The sequence below is a fragment of the Acanthisitta chloris genome, unplaced genomic scaffold (assembly GCF_000695815.1).
Source record: "Acanthisitta chloris isolate BGI_N310 unplaced genomic scaffold, ASM69581v1 scaffold19059, whole genome shotgun sequence".
Classification (NCBI taxonomy): Eukaryota; Metazoa; Chordata; class Aves; order Passeriformes; family Acanthisittidae; genus Acanthisitta; species Acanthisitta chloris.
This window is the reverse complement of record NW_008692192.1, coordinates 7,621-21,653: the sequence shown is the minus strand read 5'-3', so window position 1 is coordinate 21,653 and position 14,033 is coordinate 7,621. Positions and strand designations below refer to the sequence as shown.

Genomic DNA, 14,033 nt, shown 5'->3' with positions numbered 1-14,033 from the left:
CACTGATTTAGCTAAGCCAGCGCAGCTTCTGCAATGTTGATCCACCCTGGAAGCTTCCTAATTTCATGAGCTTTACAGGACAACAGCCCTGGCAACTGCTGCATGAGGATGCACTGGCAATTCTGCCACAAGATCAGGATGATGTGGAGATGAAGACAAGAGTAGAAATGTTCCTCCTTCAAGGACACCACTGTTCTGCTCCCCATTTCTCTCTCAGCTCTTGTCTATTGCCAACATTTCCAGTTTTCTCTCTCCTCCACAAACACTGCAGAGTCAGCTCCAGGGCTTCATCTAGTCTAGCCTGACATATCTGAGTTCTTGAAGCCCATCCTCAGACCTTCTGCTGCACTTCAGACTCTCTGAGGTTGCTCATACCGTGAGCCAGGGGAGAGGCTTTAGGAGAAGGAGGTAAGAAGAGCTCATGTTCTTCAATCTACACTCAAAGATCACTTGAAGTGGCCACAGCAGACATTGATGATGGACTGAGCTTCTCCACCACTTGTCCAGACCACATGAACCAAGAGAATTGGGTTCTCCCACCACAGAACTCAGCCTACAGGGTAACTTGAGGTTGCATTTACACACACCTGAATGTTCTACACATAGACCACCTGCATAATGGGCTTCAGCTCTGGAAGGAGTGGGAGGCTGGACAAAGGCTACCCAAGAAGTCTTGGATGATGGCTGGGAGAAAACTGCTCCATTTCTCAAATTTCATCATAACAACCAGACAAAAGGCTTCACAGAATAAAAGGAAATAGGAATGAGAAGTCCAGCTTCATGTAGTGGATGCAGTTATCCCCAGATCTCTGTGACATGGAGGCACTACTGAATCTCCATAGTCAGCTCCATCCCATAGACAAGTTGCCTTCATCTCAGACAAGGCAAAACCACTATTTTTCCGTATTAAAGTTGCCAACACAGATATTATTTATAAAACTTCAATGAGAATACATCTGCACAAAATAACTGACACCGTGTTCCCTGCGTGGCATATGCAGTCTCAAAATAAACATTGATTCTATATGTTCACTGCTTCCACAGAGCATCCAAGCAGCAGGAAATGCATGAAACATGGGGAAAGAATGGCGCGCTGCGGCGCTCGGCAGTGGGAGGTAACATTGAATTCCTTGGAGAGCAGAGAAGGCGGCCCTGGGAGTTAAAATACACAGCAGGCAGAGAGATGAGAGAAGCCAAGAGTGCTGAAAAAAATGGCACAAGAGACGAGAGAGGCAGCTGGGGGAGTTAAAACATGCAGATGGAGAGATGGCTGAGAGAGAGGAAAGACCTGGATCCAAGTGGAAAGACGACGACCAGGAACTGGCCACTTAAAATAAACTTTTCAAGGCGAAAACGAAGGAGTGAGTTTTCCAGGAATCTGAAAACCACTGCTGGGAGCACGTAGCTTGCTCTGGGAGGGGTGTGACTCCCACCCAACTGCAGCACTGTCACCCACTTCCACTCAGGCTTCAATGTGAGGCAGGAGAGTCGCTCCCCTCCTTCACCATGATCCCAAATGCAAATGACTTGGAGGATCCAGATTGCAACTTCTGATTGCAGCTCTCCAGCCTCCAAATAATGAGCCATCATGCTCGTCCTTCTCATTTATAGACACTGTGAGGATTACTATAAATACATGGATAATGCACGCCTGGATGTCACTTCCATTAAAAACGCCCAAGTGGAGCTCAAATTCTACTAAATTTAAGAAGTTAAACTTTTCCCCAAATGCTCCAAGTTCTTTTTCCCCAAAATGATGTTTCACCTCTGACCATGTCCTTCAGGATCCACTTTTAAAGATTGTGAGTTGACATCAGGACTATCAATCCCTCAGGTATGAACAAGGGTAACACCAGGACTGTGAATCCCTCAGGTATGGACAGGGATGCACTCCATGTCCCAAGGGAACTTTCATGTCCTACAGCAATACCACCACCTCTAGCAGTGTGGCCAAACCACACCTCACTCCCTGTCCCTGCTGTTTCTCACTCACAGGCTTACAGGAATCCAAAGATACTTGATGGAAAATGAAACAGTAGGCACAAAGCTCTACGGAGAATTTAGGCAGGCAAAAGCAGTGCCCAGATATTTTTATATCTACGGAGTTTCATGGTGATGGGAAGGAAAATATTCCCTCACAAACCTATTTCTATTAGTTAAAATGATTTTTGAGGATGTTCTCCTGTGTGTCCACAGATAAAAATCAGTTTTGAGGCTTGCACAGAGCACAGGTGCAATTAGTAAAACTCTTATCAATACAAAAAGTTATGTTGCCCCTAAAGATGAAGCAAATCTTATTATGAGTTTTACTTTGCCCCCAAGAATGAAGAAATTTTACTCAGTTTTATTTAAGTTTAGGAAGACCCGTGATGGTCCTCAGTGTTTGCTGTTGGAGACAATAATTTAAAGACTTGTCTTCTACAAGCTCTGAATTTTTGCACTTAAAGGTTTGTGTCTGTTGATAGCCAGAATAGCAAAGATCCTCTGAAGTGAAGCAATAAAACAGTTTGTCCTCTGGGGCAACATTTTTCAGAGGAGTTAATCACCACAGTGTGGTTAGACGGGAATCAGTGTTAAGCCTGTGGTTAACACATGCAAAGCCTTAGTTCTTACACAAGACTATGTGTAAGCCCTGAGTAAAGTACTCCAGAGTAAGGTGTCACTCCTGAGCACCTCCCCAGCAGATCCCCAGCAGGTAGATCATGGCCTGGAGGACTCTCTTGGTAAGAAAGGGTTTTGGGATACGGAAGAGGCTGCAGAGATTTTGTTAAGGAGAATGAAGTGAAAATCAAACGTTTTGCACAAAATTAGGGAATCTGGAATCCACCCCTTGTCCTTATGTGTCTCCAGAAACCACCTCCAAACTCTGTCTTGCAGAAAGTATTGCCAAGACTGTGCCCTGCTGCAGGGAACCACCACAGTCCCTTTGAGAAAGAGAGGAAAACAGCATATTTGGGGCAAAAAGGGCTGAAAAAAAACTTATTTTACAGTTCCCAAAACAGAGTTTGTTGCCCTGTTTCTCCTCACCCCCAGGCCAGGTGGGAAACTGATATTGCTAGGAGGCTCTGGGTGCTCGAGAGGTATCAGACTACATCCATCTTTTTTAATTTAGATGTTAAAAAATCAGTCTCCAAATGTACAGAAGCACACCCCCCACACCCCTCCCCTTCCGTTAAGGAGAGAAAATTGCCCAAGGGTGTTTCTACAAGGGTAAAGAAAGCTCATCAAAGCTATGGGTCAAACCCTAATAGTGCTAATTGCTGTTTACTCTGTCAGTGCAGTGCTTTAGAGCAGCCACTATCAACACATTTGTTTACAGAGTGCCTCCAGCTTGGCTGTCCGGACAAAGGCAGCAAGTCCTTTAGCATTCCCATCTTTCAATGGACTAATCAGTCTCCAGAAGCTGCCAAGGTGATCCCCACCCCACTCATCATTCACACCTAACGAGCCGCTGATGGGTGTCCTAAGGAGCCATAAGCACCCAACGGTTCCAAACCGGCTCACAGCATCCCTGAGGTGAAGGAAATGGGGAGGTGAAATTGTGAAAGCAATGTGAGAGAATGGCCAATAGATAGGGAAGTTGGGGGGTTTTGTTGACATTCCTTTCTGCTGCGAAATAATTGAGCAACTTTGTCTAGTTGGAAGGTGTGCCTGCACAGGGCAGGGGGTGGAACGAGATGGTCTTTAAGGTCCCTTCTACCACAAAACATCCCACTATGATAACCGGACATGAAATAATCAGCCTGCCCTTTCCTCCCTACTTTCCTAGTACTGATGCTCCAAGGAATCATCTGCTAGGAGAGATTCTGCCTCAGTGATGGAAGGCAAATTTCTGCAGGATATATGAAACATATATTCTTATTTGAAGAGTGGCTGAGGGCACTTGGCTTGTTCAGCCTGGAGAAGAGGAGACTGAGGGGAGACCTCATTGGTCTTCCTCATGAGGGGCAGTGGAGGGAACAGCACTGATCTCTGCTGTTCATGACCAGTGACAGGACCCAAAGGGAATGGCATGGAGTTGTGTCAGGGGAGGTTTAGGTTGGCTATTAGGAAAAGGCTTTTCCCCCAGAGCGTGGCTGGGCCCTGGAATAGCTCCCCAGGACAGCTGTCACAGCCCCAAGCCTGACAGAGCTCAAGGAGCGTTTGGACAATGCTCTCAGGCACATGGTGGGATTGTTGGGGTGTCCTGTGTGGGACCTGGAGTTGGACTGGATGATCCTTGTGGGTCCCTTCCAACACAGGATGTTCTATGATTCTATGATATTCTATGATTCTGGGAAGCCACAGGACATCAATGAAAGAAAGTGCAAGTGAGTTCAAACAGGGAATGAGCAAGTCCAACAGTGCCCAAGGAGGTCTGGATGCAGCATGTGGTCAGCAAGTCTCTATATTCCCTCTCGCCAGCCGAGACCCCATGCCAAGACCCAGTCTGACCCCACATGGGAGCTCTAACATTTGCTAAGTGGAGGACTGAAAACTTATCGACAGTTTTCCACTGAATTCAGAGAGTTTTGCCTTACACTGACCCTGCAGAATAGGATTATTTGAACTGCTGATGTGTCAGAGAGATGATTTAAAAAATCACATCAATATAACACTTTAACAGCCTCAACACTGGACCAAAATGATGACACATGAGAATTTTAATCAGCAGAAAAAAGTCTTTGTCGGGTCAGATTTGAGGGTGACCTTCTCTCTCCCTATAGCTCCCTGAGAGGAGGTTGGAGCTAGGCAGGGTTCAGGCTCTGTTCCCAGGTAACAAGCGACAGGACAACAGGAAACAGGCTCAGTTGTGCCAAGACAGGTTTAGATTGGATACTAGCAAACATTTTTTCATGGAAAGGGTTGTCAAGCATTGGAACAGACCATCCAGGGCAGTGTTGGAGTCATCATCCCTGGAGGGATTTAAAAGCCATGTGGATGTGGCACTTGGGGAAATGGTTAGTGTTGGCCTTGGCAGTGCTCGGGGAATGGTTGGACTTGATGATCTTGAAGGTCCTTTCCAAGCCAAACAATTCCATGATTCTATGACATATCAATGAATGACACCTACTGAGGATCTTTTCTCACTTCCCCTTGAGAGTTTCCCCAACACTTACTTTTCCAGTATGGACATAATAATTGGAGGTAGAACCAGTATAGGCATGGGCAGGACCACTCTCGTCAGGGCTGTTTCTAGCAGTGCCTGCAAAGGGAAAACAAACAAACTTAAGACATTTCAAACAAATCCCAGGACGTACCTGCGTGGGCTCAGGAATTGCTTAGCTGGTGTGTCTTGTGTTGCTTATGGGAAGGAAAGTATCAACACACACTTTCAACTTGGTTATCAGCTGTTTGTACACAACCTGTTCTCCCTCCACCCTCGGTCACAAATACAGCAGAATAAAGAGTGACACCTAATAGCTTCCCTGATTTCACTTTAGGTGACCAAAAGTGTGCAAACATCCTGTCACATTCCTACACAAACATGTTAGTGCTGCCTGGAGGGAGAAAGGGAGGCAGAACAGCTGCCAGGAAAATGCTGTAAGGTGAAATATCTCAGTAGGAGCTGAGCGGCAACTTCAACTCTTCCTCCCTCAATTCAACAGAGGGGGAAAGCAGCACCTTACAGACTGCTCCAAGACTTGTTCCTGGTTTTTAATCACTGGTGATTTATTGTAAAGTATTGGAACACACAGGACTCTCCTCTCCCAGGAAAACACCCAACTGTGTCGGTACAGTTGTCCCTCCACACTTTCTTCCTGGCAAGATTCACCAGGAAGCAGCAAAGCAGCATGATATGAACAAATTACCCTGAGATCTAGAGAAGATCTTTCAGAAGAACAGACAATTACCTTCTAGCACCTTCCAGTATCTTAAAGGGGTCTAAGAGAGCTGGAGAGGGACTTTGCACAAGGGTCTGGAGTGACAGGACAAGGGGAAATGGCTTCACATGGACAGAAGACAGGGTTAAATGGGATATTGGGGAGGAATTGTTTCCTGTGAGGGTGGTGAAGCACTGGCACAGGTTGTCCAGAGAAGCTGTGGCAGCCCCTGGAAGTGTTCCAGGCCAGGTTGGATGGGGCTTGGAGCAACCTGGTTTAGTGGAAGGTGTCCCTGCCCATGGCAGGCGGTGGAAACAGATGATTCCCATGGCAGGGGGTGGAACTAGACGATCTTTAAGGTCTCCAACCCAAACCATTCCATGATTCTATGTCTCTGTGAGGTCCTTGGGTTCACAACAAACCCTCAGAGAGGTGCAGATACGTTACACTAAGGATCTGCCAAATTTTTCATGCCAAAACCCAGTCACAAGCTATTCAGGAAGAAACATTAGGATTAGATGGCAGCTGAGCAGAAGTTCTCAGAACACCCAAATTTTATGTTTAAACTCCACCTACATCACTCTCACAGCACCTTCACTTCTAGTATTTATTTTCTCTGTTGTCTGTCTTCCCCTCAGCCATTATGATGGAGAGGGGAAGTTGGGTCCTGAAGCCAGTTAATGTGAGTGAGGAAAACTGGCTCAAAGAAGTATCTCTGAGCCCTTCAACAGATTGTTTTAATCTCCCTGTTAAACAACAATATGGAGAGATATTAGAGATCTCCCATTTCTTGCCGAGGACTGTAAATCTGTACATTAATTGCTGTCTGTGAAGTGCCTTAAGAGCCTTGGACAGAAGGAGGGAGAGAAATGCCAAGCATTATATTATTAACTCCTCTGCCTGGGCGTGTGCTTTGGTACACGCTTTACATTTCAGATGAAAGCCCACTTGGAAACAACATGCCTCAGACAATCAGATGATGCTCAGGAGACAAAACTATGCATGAAGGGATGCAAAGAGATAAATTTCAGGCAGATGGAAGAGGGTAGGTTAGAGGGGAAAGCAAACTAGGTGTTAGGATGAGGGTAAAAACATCTGTCTCCCCTTACAAAGCTTTGGTTGGTGACTTTTCATGCAGTTTAGACACAGGAAGGGTTAAAAAGCTGCTCAGCTCGGAAATGAAGTCTTCCTCATTTAGAAAAAGGTGTAAGTTATCTTTGCTTCATATTCAACATGAACTGCTTACAAGTTCCCACAGAGAATTCCTGTGAAAGCATCAGGGGAGTAGAGGATCTTCCTGATGACAGTCTCTGCCCTTTCAAACCATCAAGGTCAGGTCCCAAATTTCCCTTCATGACACAAGATCATGTCCAGTGGAACACTCAGTTGATGGGCAAAGCTCATCTATTTCTAGCTCTTTCAAGCCTCAATGCCTACATCTGTGGGAATTGTTGAGACTGAAAACCAGCAGTGTCCAAACTCACCAGGAGTATCACAGGTACATACGTGTTTTGCAGCAATTCTGGAAGACCCAACAATGTTTCCATTACTGTCCAAAACATCAATTCCTTCTTCCAGCTCCGTGTGCCTCATCAGGACAACATTGCAGATATTGGCACTAGCTGAGGATGAGAAAAGCAGGACAGTTATCCCTGGTCAGTACCCAATGGCAGACTCCTGTTTGCCATAACAACCCTTCAGCTTTTCTTTCATCAATCTGCCGAGGAGTTCCTGTGAGTCGCCCTTATGTCAAGACAAAGATGGGATTCTTAAAAGGAGGGGGATAACCAAGATAATTTTCCTTACATGCAAAACAATCTGCCGCCACAGTTGCAGATGTACTGATCCAGTGAAACACCAGGATTTTCACATGTTGGTGTCCATACATACTCCTATCCTTGCACTGGTCCTTTCATTGGGTTGCCAGTTGGGCTTGGCCAACCAGGCACTGCTGATTGATAGCTGCCTCCGCTGATGGCACATCCCAGTGTGGGTTGGAACTGCCCTTTCCAAGCCAGCAGACAAACTCTTCTTAAATAATGGAGTTTCATAGAATCATGGAATCTTCACATGTTGGTGTCCATACATACTCCTATCCTTGCACTGGTCCTTTCATTGGGTTGCCAGTTGGGCTTGGCCAACCAGGCACTGCTGATTGATAGCTGCCTCCGCTGATGGCACATCCCAGTGTGGGTTGGAACTGCCCTTTCCAAGCCAGCAGACAAACTCTTCTTAAATAATGGAGTTTCATAGAATCATGGAATCGTTTGGGTTGGAAGGGACAAGGTCATCTCCTGGCCATGGGCAGGGACACCTTCCACTAGACCAGGTTGTTCCAAGCCCCATCCAAGATATCCTTGAACATTTCCAGGGATGGGGCAGCCACAGCTCCTCTGAACAAATAGTCAGGAGTACTACTGGAAGGTCTAGTAGAAGGTGTCCTGCCCATGGCAGGTGGTTGGAACTAGATGGTCTTTAAGGTCTCTTCTAATCCAAACCATTCCATGATTCTATGATTTCCCATATTTTAGGATGGAAATGTCTCTCTGGGCTTATTTTTTAGAGTTAGAAACCCATTTCTTTGCTTTAGCAACAATTTTCTGAATGATGACACAAACCAGAAATGCTTTGGATAGATAGATCTTCATCCCACCTGACATTTCCCAGATCTCAGTCCTGCACTCACAGCAGAGGTGGCAGCAGGTCCAAGACCCTTTCTGACACGTCCCTACCCTTGCCCAGCCTGCAGCCTTCTCAAGATAACCCCAAATTCTGCTCCTCAAGTAGTGTATTATGAGTTGGGGTTGAGAAACACCCTTCCAGGTTGCAGCCCCTCTCCAGAGCTCAGACACTCCTTAAATTTCTCCCAAGCAATGCCTCTAATTCCTCCAAAAGTTTTGGTTTTGATCAAGTGGCATTTTCCAGCACCCCCCACACCACATTTCATCACCAACTTTCCAAGCAGAACTAATACAAACCCACTGTTGCTGCAAGTACCACTGCTTTCCAAAAATGTGTTTCTGCACTGCTTGATGGGTTAATATTCACTAATTAATCTCAATTCATGTCATCTAACAAATGTCTAATTTTTTTGAGGGTAGTGGGTGGGTGAGCCCTATAGGAACGCAGCTCTCTGCAATCAAGGATGATTTGTGGTGACAAATGCTCCTTACACTCGAGAAGAAGAGGAACATACACACACGCACACTCTGTCTCTCTCTTTAATATTCGAAGCACCGGACCACTCTTCCCATCTATCAAAATATCTGTGTTACCAACCCTTCAGCTCCTGAATCCAAGAGGAAAAAAAAACAAACCAGGCATTTCATTTAAAGAAAGTTTAGCCCTCTTATTTTTTTACTTTTTAACACTCACATGCCCTAGCCTTCTAGTTGTCAATCAAGACTGAACAGAGATAAACAAGCCAGCAGAGATGCTCTGGCCAAGGATGCACCAGCACAAGGCTCTTGCATGACTCATGGTTGGATGTCCAGACCTGAAGTGCCCAAGATGCTTCTCCAATCTCTCAATTCACTGACCTGTTACCAAATTGTACACCTGATTCCACCCTGGTTGTCTGAGACAAGAAACTCTGAGCTGCTCCTGTTCTGCCTTCTGAGAAAGCAGAAAATGCTGTTAATTATGGCTAAACTTGGATTTTATGGATGTCTCAAATACAGGGTGGGGGGGTGAGAAATAAATAAATATATGTGCAAATTGTTTCTCATAATTTGGGAAGAAATTGTGATAATATAGCCTGGAAACTAATGCTGTGAAAACAGTTTGCGGCATATTGGAAGTGGGGGTCAAACACAAAACCAACCACCACCCCACTCCTATATGTTTATAGATATTTCTTCTGTCTCAGGGTGCTCACCACACACTAAATACATCTTTGTGCATCACCTCAACACATGTAACAATTTTAACCACACACATGCACAAAAAAAAAAAGCTAAAGGAGAAGTAAGCCTTCATCCTTCTCCCCTCCCTGGTCTCTTTCTACCAGCTTTCCTTCAGAGCAGGTTTGGGATGCAACTTTTGGGGTTTTCTGAGCATTTTAAGCCACAAACATGTCCAGAATAAGGCACATCAGCACCAGTGGTATCCCTTACCTTCCTGACAGCTGTTCCCACCCAGTGCTTGGGAAGAAGAGAGTAAATTGGGTTCCCTGAAATAAGCTTAGGCATTGATATCTTTTATCCCCTACATCTCCAGGAAAGGGTCAAGCCCCTCCTTGCTCAAATTCAGGAATCACAGCTCTCCAGAACACAGCCCTGACACACTCCTTCCTTTCTCCTCTTCCCCTCATGGAGAACACCTTCACCATGCAGATTATGCTGCAGGGTGGCCAACATCAAGCCCAAACCACTTTTATACCAGGACAGCCAAAGTGTCTGCAGAGCCTTGGCCATTTCCATGAGCTGCTCCACCTAGGTTGATTTCCCAGATCTGTTTCATGGAGCTGGGGAGGTTTCCTTGGATTAACATGTGACTTTCAGCTACTACAAATTAAATTTGGAGGAGGGTGAGGGTGTGGTCTGACATCCTAGCACTACTTCTGTTAAATCTGTCCTGCAGGCATGACACCTACAGATATGGGTTATTTTATCATGCAAAAAAAAAGTGCTACATGACCTATGCAGAGCATCTCTGAGGGCAGCAAGACCTGCAGATCAGCTTTCCCAGTGCCAAACCTCCCAAAGCTTTCTGGAGTCTTTATGAACATCTCTGCTCAGAGTCTGGTTGCTTTCCACCCAAGCAGTAGCTTCCCTTGCCCAAGTCTGCATCTCCCATGATAACTCAGGATGAGAGACCATAAAGCTTTGATGCATGTCTCATTTTTTTCAAATGGTGTAGAATAGAATAGAATTGAATCATCAAGGTTGGAGGAGACCTCTAAAATCATCAAGTCCAACCATAAACCTGTTACTCTGCTGTAACCCCTAAGCCCTAGACCATATCTTCCAGCACCAGGTCCAGACACCTCTTAAACACTTTCAGGGATGGTGACTCCACCACCTCCCTGGACAGCTCCACCACCTCTCTATCAATCAGCACAATGCAGCAAAGATCAGTGGGAGAGAGAGGCAAAGAAGGGATGAGGGAAAACCTCTTAATGGTAGTGGTTTCATATAATTCTAAGGCTGGACAAGACCACAAGACTGAGTCCAACCATTAACCCAACACTGCCAAGTCCACCACTAACCCATGTCCATGAGTACCACATCCAGATGCCTTTTGGAGCAAGAACTTTTCATGTAGGAAAAGAGAAATTCTGCCTTTTTGCTGGGGGCTTGTGGTTCAACAAATGACAGGAAGACAAATCTTAATGAAAGCTTGTCCAGGTCTGTAAACCAATAACTCACAGCTTTCCAAAGCACAAAACAGTAATTAGCGGGAGGAAGATTCCTGATTGTCCTGGCACATGATGGTACACAAATTAAACGGGAGCTAGACAATTAATTACAGGATAAACAAATTAATTACGTGTCCTCAATCAATGCTGACACAAATGTAACCTCTTTCTCCTTACACCTTGGGATGAAAATAGATCGGCCCAATGGCAAAGGTTTCCTGAGTGAGTCTCTGACTCAAACACACCTTGGAGCTGCTTTCTGGAGCTTGCATTCATCCCTAGTGCCCTCCTGGTTATAAAAACCCAAAGAAATATGAAACCCTCTACAACATATTCCAGAAAGGTTCCAGGAAAATAATAATGTTCACAGATCCTCTATGTACAAGCAAAGTGTTCAGGAATAAGATGATGTCCAACCCCCAGACCACAGTCCCGGTCACCTGCAGACAGAGCAAGTGGCTGCTTTTCTGGCAGAAAGGGGGGGGGGGAGAACAACCAGTTCTCTGATATAAAAAAAGGCGTATAAAGAACAGAAAGACAGAGTAAGAACCAGGTAAAGGGATTTGGCATCCTTGAACAAAGCTCTAAGGATGTGGCCCATGCACAGCAAAGGGAAAAGCTTAAAAAAAGTTTTGCATTAACACAGTTGAAAAGGGATCTGCAACAGGCAGCAAAACACTTTTGTTTACTGTTTTCCTCCCTGCTTGGGCAATTTTTGCAGCATCTTTGTAAATAAACAAGCCAGCTTATACAGAAAATTGTCCTAATGCCACCAGTGATTTCTTCACAGCTAAAATAAGCCATTGTTTGCTAAAGGTTGCAATCACAGGCTCCAGTGTGTCCCTTCCCTCAAACTCTGAGCAGGTAGCTGATAAAATGCTGACAAAATGTTCCAACAAGCCTACAGCAGCCTTAATTCTTCACACACTTTGGTCTGTTTTTAATCAGCAGCTCTTAGAAATCTGAATATTCAGAGTAGAATCATTTCATTGCATTTTGTTGCAAAAAAACCCTCCTAATGCTATTGCTTATTTGAAGATTTGATTTGAATAATTCAAACCAGATCTTGCAAATTAAATGCTCTCAAACATGAGCAGTCAAGGACCAGTCAATGCTGATCATTTTTGAAGATGCTTGAGAGTGGAAAGTGCAGCTGAAAAGCCTTGTGAGCTGCTTCCACCAGCAGTTTTGCATCATTTCCCTGCCAAAATGCTGCTTTGCACCCTTCCATCACTATCTGTACTGACTCAGGGACACACTACTGAGGGGACACGGGAAGGCAGGAGTTAGGTGTCCATCCCAGTGGCTTTTGGCCACCAGCAGGTTTAGAGCCAACACTGTAAATAGAAAGAAAAGGTGTTATTTCTTACCGACGGCAGGGAACGGCACAAACCTCTGGATCAAGAGACGAGTGGATGGGGTAAACTTGTTTGCTCTCTGGATCAGAACATTAAGGCCCACCTGTGAATGGGATAAAACAAAACAGAGAACAAGAAACAGTTAATTAGTAGCAGGGCAGATATCACAGCTTGTAGACAGCAGTATAGCTCTGTAGGGGGGACAGATTGGGGTCTCTCCCCACGCAGAAGAGTTTGAGAACCCGACCCCCCCACATGCTGCGGGGTTTAGCTGTGTTGGGTTCAACTCTTTATCCAACAAGGAGTTAAACCCAACTGCTGAGCTTAAATGAATGTTTGAGCCCAATTGTTTGGCTTTTATAGAGGGTTGAACCCAACTGTTGGGTTTAAATGAAGGGTTCAACCCAAGCATTGGGTTTATATGAAGGGTTGAACCCAACCATTAGATTGAACTCAACCATTTGGTTTAAATGAAGGGCTGAACACAAGTATTGGACTTATACAAAGGGTTGAATCCAAACACTGGGTTCAACCCAACTGTTGGATTTATATAAGGGGCTGAACCCAAACTTTGGGCTTAAATGAAGGATTGAACTCATTGGGTTTAAACACTTTCTAGCTAAAAGACAAGCTAAAAACCACAGCAACACCATTCAGTCCTTCTGGAAATGCCCTTAACTACATTTTAATCCTGTTCACCAGCATTTTCCACATCCAGCACAATCTCCTTGGGGCTGAGAGCTCTCACCTGGCTAGGAAAGTAACAGGGGTAGTTGTGCCCAACACAATTCATTTCTTCTCCTAGGGTCTGTGCAAGCTACCCCATCCAAATCCCATGCAAACATTTAGGCTATAAAATTTGTTATAACCATAGATCTGTTCTTGTTGCCTCATCCAACACTTGAATAATGTAGAGCTCTCCATAGTTTTTCATGGATCTAAGTCATTTGTATGTTAATGCAAACAGCACAGAGGAGAGACACTGCCTCATCAGCCTCAGGCTGATAGTAGCGATAGTTTGGAGAATCTCCATCAGTATTGGTTTCAAGCAGAAGTGGGGTTAAAAATGAAACAAACCTAATCATGGGGAATAACTTCTGCCTTCAAATTACTCTTCCTTACAATATTTTCTCTTTTTCATCCAAAAAAAACTCCACCTCAAACACACAAACAAAACCCACCAGCCCCAAACTGGGAATTTTCAGCTGAAAATGGAAGTCTTTAGCAATGTGTGGCCAAAAAGTTTTCAGCCAAAAATGCAGCAAAATAAAAAAAAACTAAAATAAATTCAGCCAAAGCCAAAAATCTGCCAGAAAATAGTGATTTGGGGGCTTTTACAAAGAAAAGCAAAGCATGGGAGAACATATTTTGCAAGCTGCTACATTATACATTCATCTGCAGTGCATCTCGGCACTTTGGAGACTGAGAGGAAGATGTTGAGAAGCACAACTGCTGGGTAGGCTCTGCATAAGTAGAGTGCTGGTTTTCAAATCCCAGCAAGACTTTCCAGAG

General features: G+C 44.9%; 1 protein-coding gene across 1 annotated transcript in view; it reads right to left on the bottom strand.

Moving 5' to 3' along the window:
- Positions 1 to 12,618, bottom strand: part of LOC103809711 (sideroflexin-5-like) — a 39,564-nt gene extending 26,946 nt beyond the window's left edge. Inside the window, exons 1-3 of the mRNA XM_009082568.1 lie at positions 12,534 to 12,618; positions 7,311 to 7,426; positions 5,100 to 5,185 (exon numbers count right to left, since the gene is read on the bottom strand). Coding sequence (XP_009080816.1) covers positions 5,100 to 5,185; positions 7,311 to 7,397 — 173 coding nt within the window. The 5' untranslated portion in view covers positions 7,398 to 7,426; positions 12,534 to 12,618. The remainder of the gene's footprint in view (positions 1 to 5,099; positions 5,186 to 7,310; positions 7,427 to 12,533) is intronic.
- Positions 12,619 to 14,033: the final 1,415 nt, after the last annotated feature.